The 19,544-nt window shown below is 36.2% G+C and overlaps 1 protein-coding gene across 2 annotated transcripts in view; it reads right to left on the reverse strand.

The window, feature by feature from the left end:
- Positions 1-4,428: 4,428 nt before the first annotated feature.
- kcnk2a (potassium channel, subfamily K, member 2a) overlaps positions 4,429-19,544 on the reverse strand; it is a 28,630-nt gene continuing 13,514 nt past the window's right edge. Inside the window, exons 4-7 of one of the 2 annotated variants that reach the window (XM_084393323.1) lie at positions 12,409-12,569; positions 10,031-10,217; positions 9,735-9,874; positions 4,429-5,980 (exon numbers count right to left, since the gene is read on the reverse strand). In XM_084393323.1, coding sequence (XP_084249449.1) covers positions 5,657-5,980; positions 9,735-9,874; positions 10,031-10,217; positions 12,409-12,569 — 812 coding nt within the window. In that variant the 3' untranslated portion in view covers positions 4,429-5,656. The remainder of the gene's footprint in view (positions 5,981-9,734; positions 9,875-10,030; positions 10,218-12,408; positions 12,570-19,544) is intronic. The other variant, XM_084393322.1, reaches the window with a different exon arrangement.

Genomic DNA, 19,544 nt, shown 5'->3' on the forward strand with positions numbered 1-19,544 from the left:
TGTCTTCACAAACATTATAACAATTTTATGCTAATCCTGCTAATCCAGTGCTTTAGCAACCAAGCTTTCCCTTATAGTTATATTCTATTTGCTTATTAACCAACGGCTGTTGTTAGTAGGTCGTAGGGGCATCAGGTCAAAGGTCAATGCCGACATAGCTGATGCAGTGTCTAGTAAATGTATTTATGCTACACAGTGGCATATCTAGAATATATTTTGTTAACAGCTGCAGTACTTTGTATAAACAGTCATTTATGTTTGCAAAAATTTAAAGGACAATCTCATATGAGATTAACCATGAACACTTGATTTTTTGTAAAGCCTAATACAGCAAAGTAATGTGACAAACAATGACAAAATAAACACAGTTGCAAGGAATGATTAATTTATGCAAAGTTATAAGGTCAAACAAAGTCTTTACCTGGAGAAAGGTATCTGTTAGCATTCTCCCTCATCTCAATGACACTTGTGTGTCTGGTGCAGGTCCGCTGAGCTGCAAATACCATGTGACTGATCAATCTATGTAAGAAATATAGTAGGCAGGGAAAACATGAGCCTATTTTACACCAAGAGCCTTCCAAAAATTATGAAAGTGTTACTTTAATATACTGTTATATAATGCTATTTTTATTTAAACTAGTAAACCTTAACACTTGGGGTCAAATAGAAGAGCTTACCCACTGTAACCAACTTAAGTCAGTGTGTAACTGTTTTTAGTTTATTTTGGGCAGTTTGGGAAGTCATTGGAAGTTAGACGTGTTGTATGAAGACAAACCATGGGGTGAACAAGCTTACAGCAAGATTACAAGCAATTGAAACAGTCCTCAACATGTGCTTAAGTCATATTTAATTAAAAGCATTTCATCTTTATGCAATATGCTAGTTGATGATACTGAATCAGGCTATAAATAAAATTATTATCTATTCAATATGATACTAAATTAATGACCACAATAAGATATGCAGATATGTTTTTAAAAGCCTGCGCAGAGAGGAGCGCTAATGCACTTCTTGTTTCAAAAAGGAAATTAGTGCCAGTGATAAGTAGAGCATGATAAAGATGATGAGTATATTCTCACTGTTCTGACGGGTGTGAACAGCCCTTCTGGATCCGTACACTATGCATGAGCTGCTCTTTTCTAAGCAGCATCAGTGGGTTGAGCAGCACAAACAGAACCCGGTCAGAAAGTCCTGCCGGACTGGGACAGACGGGTTTCTCCCAGTCATGTCACCGTGTAATCGATGTTAACTGGGTTACAGTCAGGATCTTTTACAAAATGTACTCATCCTGCTGATTAGGCAAACGATTTAAAAACACATTGAACGCAGATTAAAGTGCTATGTTTAACAACAGTATAATCAATAATCGGGAAGTTTATTACCGAGGCGGCTACTATTTTTAGTCACATTGATGAATGATTAGATTATTAGAGATTATTAGTTTAGATTCTCAGTCAACCAGTCTCAACTGAAAGACACTTGTGTAAATTTAACCAGCTAAGATTTTACTGGTTAACATGATACTCAACCAGCACCTAACCAACACTAACCTAGCAATTCATGCTTATCCAAACAGTTATTTCAGCTTATTTAAAAAAAGTCTATATATATATATATATATATATAATTTGTTATATTTTCATAAAAAAATGAAATAGTATTAAATAAAACTATTCAAAAAATGTTTTTAGCAATAATAATTTATATATTTATTACAATATATTAACACACTAAATTAATATAACAAAATATGAATATTTTATAATAATAACAACAATGAAATAATAATAATAAAGTATATAAAAGGGAAAAAAGATCTATTTGCAGGTCTATTGTCACAATGGCTTTCCTCATGAAGCCAGTGTGTGAATGTTTTGCTTTCTCACCAGACATCACCTTTGGGAAAGTGAGCTGTGTGTGTGAGGAAGTGTGTCGCTTGGCTGTCACTCAGACTGTGGATTAACTGACAGCGGAGGTTTGCTGCATCATGGGAAGCTACTGTACAGGCTGTCTGCCTCAATGGGCATCTCAGCTCCCTTGAGAACCAAACGTTTAATGAACAGATCGACTAGTGGGAACTGCCGGAACTCAGCATTCTCTGGGCTCTCATTAAGGGAACCGCTCACTATAGAGGGAAAAGTAATATTGGATTTTGTGTGTGTGTGTGTTTTATCGATCAAAACTGTATGTGTAAAGGGTTTCTGAATCTTAATAGCTTATAATATTGCTGAAGTCAGATGATATGCGACTATTAATAACGTTTGTCAAGTTTGACATCAGATTGAAAATATCAGGGAAATATCAAATAAAAAACTAGCAGTTTTTTTGAAAGACCTGGACACTATAACCCTCGGAGGCGTCCCACTGATGCTGCATAGAAATATCCACACTTTAAACTCAAGAGGCTTTTTCCAGTGTGCAGTGTGCTGGGAAAATAAAACATGTAAAATCTTACATCTTATTACAATACTGTAAATAAAAGTTCTCCCAATCTCATGACATGACCCAAGACTGCTCTTTTTTTGTCAGCAAATTCACCATGGTAACAGTTAAAAATAGAGCAGTACAATAGAAGCAGAACAGACCAGTTAACAAAAGGTAGAAGGTACAGAGAACAACGTTGTGTGAGAAGCCAGCAATTAAAATGTACTATGTAGTATGCTAACTTCCAGAGCCAAAAAAGGAATGTAAATCACAATGAGCCTCCTCTGGCCAATCAGAGATGTATCAATTGAAATAAATTAAAATACTTTATAAATAATATAAAATATTGGGGGTGAAGATGTTATGAACAGTTAGGATTTTACTAGCCTTATGTAAGTGTGCATGTAAAAAAAAAAAAAAAAAAAAAAATCCTTTATGGGAACAGCCAGTGTTTATTAAATAATATATTATGACATTTAGGCTACTTCCCATGCTGAATTATACATGAGAACAAACACATGTTCAGTTTGATATTTAGAAACAAATTTCTCTCAACCTTCAGTCTTCATCAAATATTTTTCCCTGTTACACAATAGATATATTGTTCGAATAAACCCAAAAGTAAAATGCTGCGGTCTAGTAGACGAAAGGACAGATAGATAGACAGACAGACAGACAGACAGACAGACAGACAGACAGACAGATAGATAGACAGATAGATAGATAGATAGATAGATAGATAGATAGATAGATAGATAGATCAGTAAGCCTCAGTTGAATTTGAGTTCACACAGGTTGTGTTTACAGATATAAAGTCTGGTGTTGTTTTTGTTCGGGATGTCCTCTGCCGATTGACCCTGATGAGACCAGCAGGAGGATTTAATGAGTGGAAATGTTCTTTCACACAGCGGCTCTTGTTTTCTTTGGATGCTCAGACATGCTTACATAACATCTGCTCATGCTTGAAGTGCACAGTCCTGATTGGCTCTTGATGACGGCAAGATTTACCGTCAGCTTCCGACTGTATCAGCGGCAGAGTTATGGGAGAAGACTGAGCGCATATCAATCAGTGTATATGTGGCACATGTTTACGGTAGCATCGCCCTTTCCCACAAGGACTCGATCCAAGGGCCTAGTTTCCCACAAAGGCCTGATTAAAAGGTCTTCAATCCGGGAACAATAGAATTTTCTAAAAACAATATGGCAAGTTGCAATTCTATTAGACATAAAAAAAACTCAATCTCCTGAAGAATAAGAATATCGGTTTGTTTATTCTGCTTATTTAAAAGCAAAGCACCGAGATGCAAAACTGTGTAGAAACATCACAAATAATGCTCATAAAAATGCTGTTAAAAAAAATAAAAAAAATAAATACAAAGCTATTAGCATAAGAAAGATCCAAGCTTAACAACCATGACTTCTAGCAGTTTTCAGTTTAAATGTTGAAGACAGAGCAAAGGCAAGATAAACATACTGTTACTACAGTTATATGGCACTGTTCTTTTGACAATCATCTGACAAATGTTAAAATCTAAGCAAGAAGATTGTGAAAAATATGTGTGATTTTCCAGTGTCTCAGTGTTCTTAAACCAGAAAATATCATCACACTGAAATGCATATATCTTGTTTGAATAAACCTCATTTTTACATTGAAAAAGTGTAATGAATTGGATGTTCAGCTGGTGTTGAAAATCTTTCCATTCATACCCATCACTGCTAACCTCACAATACACTATGAGGAAATGCCAGAGGCTATTGTATGTTTCAGCTGATGCCAGTGTCAAAAAAATTAAGCTTTTACAATATTAATAATAATAAAAACCTGATGAGTTTGCTTTTCTCTCAGTCAGTCTACTGTAGGTTGTCTTATGCTTATCAATCATTATGGTATATCATCCACTCAGCATTGACACAAAGCCTACGTGGATTTGACAGAACATTCATGGTCATTCTGTACATTTAGACCTCAAAACTGCACATTTTGGTAAATGTATGCTATTATTAAAAACATGAAAAAATAGTTGCTTATGACAAAATAGATTAAAACTGAACAGTCTGAAAAGTCATAGCTTTTTTTTCTAAAAACACATTTCTCTTTGGCCATTCTTCTGTTTACTGGTTTCCACAGTCGTTACATTTGGCTTTAAATTATACGAGTTTAAAGTAAAATTTCTCCCCCCCAAAAAATTCAAATTCTGTCATCATTTAAATCACCCTCATGCAGTTCCAGACTTTTGTGATTGAATCTTAAACCGATTTACCAAGATCCAACTCGAATGAATGATTTATTCATAAATCACATTAAGATTTTCAGTGAATTTCCAAAAATTCTTTAAAAATTCCCCTTTTGAGTTACACTTAAGAAAACCATACAGGTTGGGAACGACATGACGGTGAGTAAATGATGGCAGAATTGTCATTTTTGGGTGAACTATCACTTTAAATCATGTTCAGGCTAAAGGAAAATATATGTTGCATTGCTAGAAATATATTAATACATTGCATTACCACACAGCTTTATTCAGCAGTCAACAAATGAATAATGATATGGCCGTATGTCCACTTACGACCGGTTCTATCAGAAAAATTGTATTTGCTTACAGAATCATGCTATTGGTGCAAATCACATCAAAAATTATACAATAAAACAATATGAGATGCTTCGACCCTAACACTGTTTCATGTATTTTCGGTCACAATTGCTCTTAAACAGAATGTGAATGTAGATTTTTTAAAAATCAAGATATAAACAACTGGTGAGCCACCAGTCACATCTGTCAGTATCATAAACGCTCAACCGTTCTTGCCTGATATCCTGTAATAGTTTATTAACAAAATGCTTACACATGCTGGGTTTGCGATACGCATCAATAAAACAAATACATTTGTCAGTGTTTGGACAAGATTGGTGATTCATCCTCTAAAATAACAATACATTTCAACTGTACGTACTGTATCAGGTATCAGAGTAGCAGCCTCTGGGAAGTCTATAAGGCACAAATATGATTAATTGGAAAGTAAAAGCTGTTGTCCTGTTCTGCTCATGAACACACACTTCATCTTCATTCCACAGGATAATTTCACTGGCACAAGGCATAAAGTCCCCTTCTCATTCCAGTACATTGAAAACTGTGATAAAAGCACATCCATATACATCCAGGAAAGATATAGCTTTGTGATCAAAAATAGATGTAGACACAAATGTATCTTCCTGTTCTTCATCATCAGTGTTTTAGCATTTGAGATGTTCAATGATGGAGATCTCGCCGTGATCCTGGCAGTCCGGGGTGAGACCGTTAAGGTACAGACTGCCATTTTTGGTCAGGGTCGGGAGAACTTCTTTCTCTAGTTCATCCGTGTAGTTCACGGACAGGGTCCTCCTGCATGGCATGTCCTGACCCGGATTTTGTCCCAGCTCCGACGACAGCTTGCGTTTGATGTACGCCGCCCGCTGAAACTTGTCGTAAACTTCCACGCTCAGGCGGCGCCGCGTCTCTTTGAATTCCGCCGACACATTAGCCGTCCATTCTGCAGCGTGAGCGCGGAACTCTCCCACCTGGAACACAAGGAATTGTCAGTGGGACCAAACGCAGTCAACTGTCATTGTGTGTTTAGAAGCGTTTAAGAGGTGTGAATCAGAACTTCGAAAAACTGTTTTCTGTGAAAATGTTTCAACTCGAGGGAATGAGAAGCAATTGGGCTGACTCAGCCTCAGTGCAGCTGGGAGTGTTAAAGGAAGTAATTCGGGCCTGGTGCTATAAGACTGTACAACTCAACCACAGTGTGCATACGTGCTATAGATTTTTAGGACCCCCTCATCCCAATCCATAGCTGTTATTGGGCTCATCACGTGATACTTAAAAACATTTGTGCAATTTATTCCAGACCGCAACAGTGTCGGCCCAGATCTGGGCCACATCTGGTGTAACAATAGATTGGCATGTTGTTCAAACTATAAAATTATTTTTTACTATTTTTGTGATTACTCTTTCCAATATTTGTGTATTTACTGTAATATATACCATGCATATTGTTGTAACAGAAACTAATACACAGCAAGGAAGCATCAGATTCAGCAAAAAAGACTGTAAAGACTAAATTCTATGTCAAATAATCTTTCTATTCAATCAAAGAATCCTGATTTTTTAAAATCAAAGTTTCCACAAAAATGCTAAGCAGCACAACTCTTTCAAACATTTACAACAATACAATGTTACTACTACTAAAAATGTTTCTTGAGCAGCAAATCAGCATATTAGAATGATTTCTGAAAGATCAAGTGACACTGAAGACTGGAGCAATGATGCTGTGAATTCAGCTTTGACATAACAGGAATACAAGTATAAAATCTTAAATATAAAATATATTTAAAATAGAAAGCATGAAACATTATTTTAAAGGGTAATAATATTTCAAAATACAAGAAAACTGTGATGAATGAAGTCCCATTTTCAGCAGCCAATATTCCAGTCTAGTGAATCTACAAGAAAAACCTGTTATATAAGAAACCATATAATGTGCTGATTTGGTACTTACATAACCCATAATAGTATTACTATTATGATTATTATTATAGTTGAAAATGATTGTGCTGCCTGATAAAGTGTGGAAACAGCAGTACAGTGTCTTTTTCAGTTGCTGAAGTATAATAAAATAAAACAAATATTGGTTTTAAAAATAGAAAAACACAAAGACACAAAAGGCATAAGCTGCCAATTCTGCACACGGAAAGAGCGTTCGAATAAATACAGCATTTTTTAAGAATATAAATAGTCATTTGTTACATTATATATGTCTTTACAGTATTTTTGGATCAATTTAAAGCCTCCTACAGTGTAACTGTCTTAAACCGCAATGCACTCCAAATTTAGGATCAATCAGTTCCTATCTACCAAACCTCTAAAACATAGTACAGTTACACAAAAATTACAGTGTAAGACCATAGTCTCTAATGTTCTCAGCCTTGTGCTTGAGATTCTCCGGATGCACTATTACCAGAAAGGCCCTTAAAATATATTATAACTTACCACTTTAATTTATTCAGGAAGAAATAGTTCACTATAAGCCAAGACAATGTCAAGACAAATTGCATGGGTCGCCTCTCAAAACAGAAGTTGTAGTAGGAAGAAAACTAATAAGAGTAACACCACTGAGAAAATCTGATACAAGTAAACAAGGAACATTTGCTTTCCTCTCTAATGAGGTCATTAGATAATAGAGGTAAGTTGGTCACAGGACTCTTGAAAAGTTCTAATGTGAGATGATTATTCCTGATCCAGAAGAAAATAAGATTGTGTGTGTGCTACACAACACCTTTACAGCACTTAAGAAACCCTGACAGGTGATGTATTATGGATGAGAATCAGGTAGCAGAACTGGGTCATTCAGACCTTTCGTTCACATTAATCCTGCACTGCATTTGCCTTCTTGATTTCCAGTAAGATGTGATAATTGACTTCAGTATAAAACATTTTCAGGTTCAGATTTAGTTTGGCTTCACACAGGGCTGAATAATACTGATGCCTACATTCTGCTTTTTGTGAGACTTTCCATACATGTTCTTGTCAAGGACGAATCCCAGCTCCTAAACATAAAACTGATTATGTCTTTTGTGATGCTATGGAGTATAACGTCAGAAAACTGCACTTTTATCATCTCATCATATGAGAAAATGTCTCATTATGTGTTTCAGACAGAGCAAACCTTCTGTTCCGGCTAATGCGAGCACATAATTCTCCAGGCTGAAGCTATTCGTTTTATACACTAGAGTAAATGAAATCTAAACACAGCGCTGATCTGTGATTGGCCCCCGACACATTGGAACTTTCTGCTGTGAACTACATGGCAAACAAAGCCACGATAACAAACAATGAACTCCTCGACATGACACTGAAGACTTCATACAGGCCTCATAAAACACATAATCTTTATAGAAATGCTATACAAGCAATAAAGTCAAATGCCTCTTTCATATTGTGGAGAATACAGCTCAGTAGACATTAAATCAACTGTACAGAATTTTGCAGGGTACAGTTGTGATGGAAAACTTTGTGATGTAACTACTCGGCAAATATTAATAAGCACAGTCAAGGGTTGTGTGTCATTCAGCGTTTATGTTTGAACTGGGAATGCAATTGGAATTTAGGTTGCAAACAGAATGCATAATTGAAAGAAGTTTCAGCAACACTTTACCTAAAGCCCTTATGTATAATGCATTATATCTTTTCATAAATAGTTCTTTTCGCCAAATTTAAAGTGCATTATAATATTTGCAGATTCTGAAATTGATTGTTTGCAATGCGTTTTAATGCATTATACTTTCTAAAGGTGTGTTCAATGATTAAATAACTATTATAACTGTGGTTACAATTATTCATGAGACTATACAATGCATTATAAGGTACATTACAAGACAATTACTGCATTAAAAATACCTTTATGTATAATGCATTATAAAAGTGTTACTGAAATTTCTTATGCTTACTAACCAAGGCTGCATTTATTTGATTAAAATATCCTGGTTTGGTGCTCAAGAAATATTTCTTATTATCATCAATGTTGGAAAAAGGTTGTACTGCTTAAAATGAGGATTCTTTGTTTAATAGATGGTTCAAAATAACTGCATTTATTTAAAATAGTTAAGACATTTATAATGATTCAAATAACTTCTGTCACTTTTGATTACAAGTATTATTTTCTTTATAAAGAAAAACCCTACTGACCCCCAAACATTTGAACAGTAGTTTATAGCTAAACATGTTTTCGTGCACTCAGCATATGCATTTCCAAAAAAGGTTATAATATAATAAAATATTATTAATATCAATGAAATTGATACCAAACATGAAAACAATTTCTGATGATAAAATGGGTAAATATAGCCATTGTTTTTTTTTTTTGTTTTTTTTTACAACTATTGTATAATATAGTTTATTATTAACTAATAGTAAATAATAGTAAAATGGCTAGTTTAACCAACACTTGTGATACTGATCCTCCCAATACACCATCACTATCAAAAGTATTGATATTTATACTATAATGTCCATAACAGGCTTACATGGTTGAGATTTTAAATAACACCATCTGTTCTAGCCCAGACTCTTCTGCTGTGTGTCTGTATTGAAGTGCAATACAGTAAATTTCCTTTCTAATATATCCCAATTCAACATCCTGTGGTTCATAACCAATTCACACTGGAACTGAGAGGGAGCTAAAATTCTGAAATTCAGATTTTTGCTTAAAAAGCGTGGAACAGAAGTGCCGCTCTCACCCTGGGGTTGCCTGAAAGCATATCAATAAGCACATACCTCCTCTTTGGTTTTCTTGGAGATGACCCGGAGCCAGTCTCCAATCATGCTGAGAACTGCAGCGAAGTAGGCAAGACCCACCAGGATCCAAAACCACACCAAGGGCTTATAATAGTCCAGATACTCGATCTCAGAGCCTCCTGAATGAGATAAATGAACCCACATCAACCCACCGAACTCATGAATACACTCGACTACTTCAGTCTGAGTTGTTTTCAGGGTATTTGTTTGCTGTCAGAAACTAACACAAGTGCTTGAAATTGAGACTGAAGGAGCAAATTAGTGACTTCCTTCACCTGCCACAAAGTCTCCAAATCCAATAGTGGTTAAAGTGATGACGACAAAGTAGATGGCCTCCAGAGCGCTCCAGCCTTCAATGTGTTGGAAGATGAGAGCGGGGAGAGCCACAAACAGCAGGCACCCAAACAGGATGAACAGGACTGTGGATGTCACACGGATTTTAGTTTGGCTCACGTTCCATTTCTGTAAGGAAAAACAGATGCGAAGGGAGGTTGAGAATAATGGGCGGAAAAGACAATTAAGCTCATAATCACTGTTGAAAGACGTCCACAATACTTAACCAGAAACCGTCTGAAAACATTCATTCTTATGCAATGTCTGGCATCTAGTATACACTGTCACACATGAGACAGAGAAGAACACTACCATTCAAAAGTTTGGGATCGGTAAGATTTTATAATGTTTTTTAAAGTCTCTTTTGCTCACCAAGGATGCATTTATATGACTAAAAACAAAGTATAGACAGTAATATTGTGAAGAATTATGACTGTTTTCTATTTTTTATAGATTTGAAAATGTAATTTATTGCTGAATTATTTATCATCATTACTCTTCAGTGTCACATGATCCTTAAAAAATCATATGCTGATTTGGTACTTAATCAGTTGCTTAATATTAAAATATAAAATATTTTGTAACAAATGTAAATATCTTTACCATTACTTCATCAATTTAATGCATCCTTAATAAAAAACTACTAATTTCTTCTTTTTTTTTTAAACAACCTAAAACGTACAAACCCCAAACTTTTGAACGGTAGTGTACATACAAAGAGAATAAAGTAAATTAATAAATAAAAAAAGGTTTTTTTTTTTTTTTTTTGCGAAAAATTAATGAAAATAATAAATCAACTTCCAATGACATTTCACACTGTTACCTGTCATTTGATACTCCCACACTCATGGAAAACCTGGAAATATCAGGCAATTTTAAAATGTAATCCAATCTTAAAATAAATGATTGTGAATATACATTTTTAGAATTGTTCAGCTGTAAAATACTTCATCTAGATAATTGATCTTGTGTAATGTCATAATGAGGTCTATTTTCTGATAAAAAAAAGAGTGCAGTTGAATCATATGTTTGAATGAACATTTTTGTTTTACACATTTACTCAATTCACACAAAAATGTTTAGAAAGTATTAAGCGCTATTAATACTTACATCAGGCTTTATTAATAGACTGCATTATTATACATGAATTAGCCAAGCATGTACAGTTATTGCCTAATGCCGATAATCTCAAGCCAAATATACTGCGACGAATGATCAGTCTGGCTGAAATACTGGCCAATCACTAGTTTAAAGACCCCCTCAAAATGAGAGCTTTATGGCCTTTAGTCAATTTGTGTTAGCTTTGAGCACACCTAGATGGTAGGGTACTACAAAATGTTGAAATTTTTTAGCAGATATACACATTTAAAATGTGCGAAATAGGAACAGGACCAAAATATAGATCATAAAGAATGGATGGAGGAAACTGATGACTCGTGCTGCACTAATCAGAGTTTTGTCCAATCAAACGCTGCAACTAACCAGCATCGTGAATGATGATTCTTGATGTAACTCAAGGCTATAAAACGTGGAAATATGTCGTCACAGGACAGAAAGCTGCACTCGACAAGCAAATTCATTGAGTAGAGTTTGTGAAATAAACACTTGCCCTTTTTCTTTCGGCCTTCAGCCTCATTGTGTTTATTATGTGGTACACAATAGAATGAGTGCACCAGCAATAAATAATTCACTATGCTGTATTGACTTATGACAAAAAAAATACTGTATTGTGCTCTTCATTGTACACGTCAATGTTCCACATTGCTCCTGTGCCAAAACACAACAACTCAGCAGAAAAGAATGTTGGTGTATGTGCAACGAGTGTAAACAAGATGGCCACCAGAGGCACTTAAGTTATTACAGTGAATCATTAAAGTGGCCGAATGTTCTGCAGCACCAAACAAGGCTATTAGTACCAAGCAAGCATTTCTACAAAACAATCAGTATTTTATAGCTGCAGGGGATTTATTGAGCGAAGACAATATAGTGCATTTCTGATTGAAGGGATTTGAGGTAAACAGCCTCTTTTTTTCTCTAAATTATATAAGAGTGTTTAGATGTAATCTTTTGACTTGCCATGGCGGTTATTACACATTAAGTTTTTATAAATATTTCACAGAATTGGTCTAATCTGTTGTTTTAACTTGAATAGCTATATACATTGTTCAGGTCAACATTTCTGGAAACAAGTTAGCATAGATGTATGATTCTAGAAACTGCTGCACAGGTAAAATGATTATAATGATAGATTATAATGTGAATTCATGGTAATGGTTTTGCTAGTTTTATGTTCATGATTTTAGCTTAATTTTCATCTCACCACAAACATCTTTTCCACTTTGGCGATTCCTTTGCCAAATATTGTTCCCAGCTGATCGCCCACTCCTGCCAAGAGGAACCCAAAGAGTGGGATCCCCAGTAGTGCATAGATAATGCAAAAGATCCTGCCACCTTTTGTGTGTGGAGAGACATTTCCAAACCCTGCAGAAAGAGAAGTCCCAGACATTATGTGTAGGAATGATCTGCAAAAACATACAGGTCTCAGCTAACAGAGAATGTTCTCAGAACTGTGGCTAACGTTCTAGCAAGGTTCTCTTAAAAAGTTATGAACAAACGTTCTTCCAGTAACATTAATAGAATGTTTGTTCAAAGTTATCAGGTGTTTAATAATGCTCTCAAATCATTAGCACCAACATTTTATTTATACATCATTCATGAAACGTTTTTCTGAAACTTTAGTTGGATGTTAGTCTAATGTCTTTTAAATGTTACTACTCGCTACTTTTTCAGATAATTCAGAGAACATTCAAAGGTAACGTTCCCATAATACTTGCAAAGTGATAAATTAGAAAATACATTACCTAAACGGTCACCAAGAAAAAAAACTGCGCATTTTGAATGTTCAGAGAACATTCAGAAACAAAGTTTTCATAATTTAATGGGAATGTTCACAAAATGTTCTTTGAACTCTTTTATTAGCTGGAGTATTACTGTGCTTCCTGTTTTCTAAAGCTTGCAAGATATTTTGTTGACCATTTTCTTGAGTCAAACCGATAATTCAGAAAATTGAGAGGGCCTGCAAATCTCCTACCCTCTTAGAAAAAAAGAAGAAAGCTACCTTAAGAGTCAGAAGCTTCTCTAAAGCTGTCTCAAAGGTTCCTCCCGACAACCCTTCTAAAACAATAGAGATCCCATGAAGGAACCCGTGGCCTGCAAACAGACCTGAGCCTTCTGACACCTCGTAGGATGCAGGAAACCAAGACATGTGTCTTACAGAAGCCCCTTCAATGTGAATGTGGCAAGCCGAAATACTCCTTCGTGGTAGCAGGGTTTAGTCCTGCTGAGAGATGCTCTTGAAGGAACTCCAGTACTGAACCAACCAGGCAGTTAACTGGGTTTAGATGACGCGGTTCACACCAGGATGAAAATAGACCTCAGTCGAAAGACCAGAATCTATAGGCTGGTAACACTCGGGGGCCAGGAGCAGAGCTTTCTCGCTGAAAAGCGATTGCAGTGAGAACAGTCAGCTCCCTCAAGAGCTGACCTAGCATGCTCGGATCCCATGCACACAACACAAAATTATTGCCTGTCACCCTCAGAAATATATATCAGACATGGCAGAACAAATATCCTACACTTAAGCCCTATTCGGACAAGATTAACTTTACAAGGGTGGATGGAGTGATGTAATTTTACCACAGGATATCTGTAACATGAATGGCCAATTCGCACAGGATAAGATCTCAGTAAAACTAGCAGAAGTGGGAGGAGTAACTCGATTTACACACCGCCGCCACCTTCCTGTCTTCATGTGCGTATTACGTTGCTTTCTCATATCACGTGCACAAACACATAACCTATTATGTCTCGTCGAACGATGTATTAATTAACTTCAGATTGGATTGTGTTGGTAATAGGCACTTACCTAACGCTAAAAGATGTTTCATGCCTCTAACAAGTGCTTTTTTCGATCTTCTTTCTGATCTGAAGGGTATGTGGAAAACACTAGAGTTTTGCCACAGACTTGTCCCAGCGTCTAGAACACAACTGAATGCTTTTTCAAGCGTCTGCATACTTGGAAAAACCGTGGAAAACTACTTTTAAACAGAAAATGACGAAATATTTACATACGTATTTACAGCGGGTCTAGTCGCACGGGATTAGTATTACCTGTGGTCATTTTTTCGGACCTTTTTACTGAAGGTAAAAGTTGCCGTAAACTTTACTGACATTGTCCATAATGATTACTGGCACATTCGGACGGGACTAAAATCACAGAGAAGCTCTGGTAATTATTCCTTTACCCCACCTCTCCATGTTAAACTAGTCCCGTCCGAATAGGGCTTTATTCTCCGTTTTAAGTCAAACTCTTGCTCTAAAACACATACACTGTGACGAACTATACAGACAAGCGACTTATAAACACAAAGAAGCTGGTGATGCCGTGTCAGGGGACATTTTATAGACACAAGTCAAGTACTGCGTAGCGTCACCTAACTTCATACATGGCCAATGACATTGGTGCATGTGTACACATGATTCAGACTCCGGTCACACTGACAACATTCCCATCACGTCAACGCAATAACGCAGCGTTGAAGTTCGCTCGAAAAGGAACCGATTCGATTATTTTTTCACCTATTAAGCCCTGGTTCAAACCAAATCCCTTGGTTACAACCCAGATTATGATTTTACTCTAGGAGTATGAAGAGAATGTAGCATATAGGAAATTTCCTTTTATGTCTGAAATGCATTACATTATGCATTTACAAAGACGGATAAAAACTAAATGTATTTTTTTTACTCATTTTGTATATTAAAATGTGAGAATACAGCAAGAATACCAGTGGTTCTGGTGTGTGTAATACTACCACAACAGGAATTTAAGCAATTACAAGAGCAAAAAGCTAAGCCACTGGACAGGCCCACCCTGAGTGAAGCACATCAGTTGGGGGCATTTCCGCAAGAGCCTCCATCCAATTACCTTTCCCTTTTCCTTGAAACTCAATAACTGGGCTCAATCACTCCTCATGCCCTCTGTCCTCTTTTAAATCTAATTAAATCAAAAAACCTTGAAAGAGACATAAAATGGTTTCCTACGAGACAACCTTAATTACACACGGCACAATGGAGACGAATAACTGTAATGTCTTTACACATAGCCTTTTGGAAGAATTATGCACATATGTTCATGGTTGGATAATATCATACTTGTTCCAGCAGATTAACTATGAGGATTTAAGTATATAAAAATTTATAATGCGTGTTAATGGCTTCAGAATTTCTATTTTCTCCTGTGGCCAGACACTTCATTGTTCAGATAGATAACATCATGCTTCCTGACCTTAAATAGAAACAAACAACGAGTAATTAATTTGTCATAGACCTAGATAAGAACACAAACTGGTGACCAGTGGGCCAAAACCATTCTGCCAATCTTTTTTTTTTTTTTGCCCCCAATTGATTTAATTGATTTTGATAAAATAGCTGCTCTAATAAAAACAAGTTTCCCAAACATAAACCAGCTCTGTTCTGTATAATATATTAATTGTGTCATATCTATACATTTATGCAAATGACTTTAATGCAAACAAATCTTCAGATGTAAGAAAACATGATCCACAGGATTTGATGCAGTGGTATGTCAGCACATGTGTCTTGATCAATGAAAGCTAAATCAATGATGAAAACAGTACCTTCATAGAAAAAAAAAATGGAATATGCTCTTATTCTCTTTGCTTAACCAATATATCTTGTTTGTTCTGTCTGCCACATGCAAACAGTCTGACTTTGTTTTGTTCAACATACATTCTCAACCCTGAACATCGATTCAAGTTAAGTCTGTATTCACACCAGTTGTCACAAAGTCTTACATTTGTTGATCACTTGTTGAATTTGTAAACAATAGCTTTGAAAAATTACATAAAAGGACAATGATAATGTTTATCAAAACATGTTACTTTAGGGCATCAAGTCATATTTGTTCTCCAGGTAGTCCTTTTGAAGAAATTTTTGGACTGTACAATTTTTTACTGGATACCTACGACTATTTTAACACCTCAAGTTTTCATCTGAATAATAATCATAATAACAATGAAAATAAAATTACATAAAAGTATTGTACAAATGTACATCAAAAGTAGCTGTAGTCCCAGTATTGAAAAGCACCATGAACACATTCATAACACCTAAATGACTGAAATTATGTGTTAAAGCAGGATAATATCGGTTCTCGAATCGCATGAGAAATGAATGTCATGTGCTGTCTTAGAGCACAACACAAGTCAGTTTGACACAGGGAACAAAACCATGTCGTGCCACCCTCATTAGAGAAGCACTACTTCCTGGAAGACTGACGCAAAAAGAGCTTAATGAGCACACAAGTGTGTCTTTTGAGGGCTTTAGCTTTGGCAAATACTCTGCACACATGTGCTGATGCCTGTTAGCGAATGTGATGCCCTCACCAACAGTTGAACGCATAAGGACACTACAAAGTGAGTGCATCCTTGCTGATGGAGGTGGTCAGGTGGAGTTGAAAGGTTTTCGTTCAAATGTCAAAAAAGAATAATTATTTGGTCACCAATTGGTAACAAATTAGCAGTTGGAGCTTTAAAGGCCAAGCCTATAAATTGACTCCCTTGGGTGACACAAACACATTATGGATGTTGATATAATACAAAAATAATACAACAACATTAATAAAATAACTCCAAGCAACCTGTTTTTAACAGAATTGTTAAAACAATCTAACTCACGCACATGTTCATGAAGGCTGCATTTATTGTACCATAAAATGGGAAAATAATATATTTGATCAATTATTCCTGATGGCAAAGCTGAATTTTCAGCATCATTACTCTAGTCTTCAGTGTCACATAATCCTTCAGAAATCATACTAATTTGCTGATTTACTACTCAAGAAACATTTCTTATTATCATCAAGGTTGAAAACGGTCGTGCTGCTTAATATTTTTGTGGAAATGTGACTTTTTTCAGGATTCTTTGATGAATAGAGGACAGCATTTATTTAAAATAGAACTCTTTTGTAACGTTATATAATGTCTTTACTGTCACTTTTATTCAATTTAATGCATATTGGCTGAATAAAAGCATTCATTTCATTAAACAAACATTTTTAGGGCCCCCAAACTTCTTAACATGTACATAAAACATGGAGATGTGATGTGCAGCCCCAAGAAATTGGCCTCTTTCAACTGTATAAAAGGTCAAGCTGTCAGTTCATTAATTGCAATTTATACTTCGCAACCCAAGTAGGGACACTGAGGGGGGATTGATGAAGGGGGGCTTGCTCTTTAATCCACTACTTGGCTCCGTTCCAGCAGGTTTCAAAGGTGTCTTACACATGTATTCAAGAACAGTCAAAGCTGTTGAAAGGATTAGTTAAGGTTCATAAATCAAGCTTATTAAATTACATTAATGCAATTTCCTACACATCCTTAGTGATGAAGTCAAAATGAAAGATGCAGCTGCTGATTATTTGCTAAGAAATGAAGGTTACATTTTATTTTAAGGTGTCATTGTAACAGTGTAATTATATATTTAAGTACCGATTAAGCAACTACATGTACTTACTAAAGGTTAGGGTAGGATTAGGATTTGGTTAAGGGGTTAGTTACATGTAATTATGCATACTTGACTGTTATTACTATGGCAAGTACATGTAACAAAAAGGACACTGTAAAATAAAGTGTTACCGAAATGAATCCATAAAATGCTGAGTGTTCACATCATATGTAAATATCCTTGTCGTGGTTAGGGGACAAAAATCATAAGTTGATAATTCATTTTCCCTTGATATTTTAATTGCAATTTAAATGTTTTAATTAATAGAATTTACATTAAAGTGTTAATTTTAGTCGTTAATGTCATTTCGGTTTCATGGACTTTTGTATGTTCCTGTTCTGATTTTCATCTAGCTTCATTTTTCCCTGCCGAAAACCTCTGCTAGGTCCTGGTATTCTTAAGGGATATGGACAGTTTTTTTTTTAAGTTTGGGGCTTTTTACACTGGTAGTCAGACATGGGAGCTGGATGGTGGGGTTCAGAAGGTTGACCATTGGATGAGTTCACCTTGCCTCTATGAGATCTGTGGGTCATGTACTGACAGCTAAGGATGCCCCAAGATGATGGGATGCAATGGTGAGGAGATGAAAAACAGGATAAGTTCCTCAGTATGAAAAGTCAGGAGCTTAATCAGACCCGTTTGATGAGTGACTTCCCCCTCCCAAAGGGTTTGTCGTCAACTGCCGTGATGGTGGAAAGCATTGCACAGTAGGGAGTTGGAATTTATGAACCAGTTTCTGAAATATCAAATTTACTGCAGCTCCAGAATCCACTAGGGCTGTTACACAACAGGTCTGATTAGATATTAGTTCAATATTTTGACTGGTAGCGAGAAATTGAGGGAACATGAGGTTAGGCTCGCTTTGGTTGTTCCACCCTTGTCTTTAATGGGCAGGAGACACACTGATGACCAGGTTATCCAGAGTAGAAACATACTGTAGATGGTTAAGTAACTGGCGCTGGCGTTCTTCGCCTAATTTGAATAGGTTCGGGAGATTCATGGGAAACATGCTCAGTGGTGGGTTCAAATTAAACTCTCAAGCTTGATTGCCAGATAACTGTACTGTGAAAGAATTAAGGATTCGTCTTTACATGCCAGTTCGCCTTGTAGAACGGGATTTAATCCCTCACGGAAAACTGTTTTTAAAGCCACGCCGTTCCATCTGCTCTGTGGTGCTAATGTGCGGAATTTAGTGGCATATTCAGCTGCGGTGGATTGGCCCTGGCGTAGGTGTAATAATTGGAATGAAACATCTTTCCCACCGGCTGGATATTCAAACACATCTCGTACTTGTTGCACAAAATATGTGAATGAACTACGGATCTGTAAATCATTATCCCAGACAACAGACGCCCAACTGTAGCGCTTTGCCTATGAGAAGTGACATGACGAAAGCACACTTGTTTGACTATGGTATGCATCAGGTTGATGTGAAAAAGAGACTGAGCATTGATGTAAAAAACCCAGACATTTATCTGCAGACCCAACAAACTTATCAGTTAAAGCCAGCCTTACCGGTTCGGTTCTGGTTGACAGTAGAGCTTGAATATACTGAGTAAAATGTTCATTAGTAGCCAGTAGTGCAATTAGCTGTTCCTGGTAGCATCTTGCTCTGAAAAGCAAAAGCCACTCGTGGCTGTGAGACTCCTACTGGATTCATGTCCAGCGAAGTATTCTGTGTTTTAGAATCCATTTGTTGGAGTTTATTAAACAAATCAAGTCCAGAGCATACAAACCAAACGTTTAACAGGTAACCATAATCAATGACCAGGCAGAAATCCAAAAAGGCAGTCCAACAGCAAACAGATCCAAAAAAGATAACCCAGAGAACATTGAAACGGTCATGCTCAAGAGACAAGATAACAGTAATAG

This window comes from Rutilus rutilus (assembly GCF_951802725.1).
Source record: "Rutilus rutilus genome assembly, chromosome: 21".
Lineage (NCBI taxonomy): Eukaryota > Metazoa > Chordata > Actinopteri > Cypriniformes > Leuciscidae > Rutilus > Rutilus rutilus.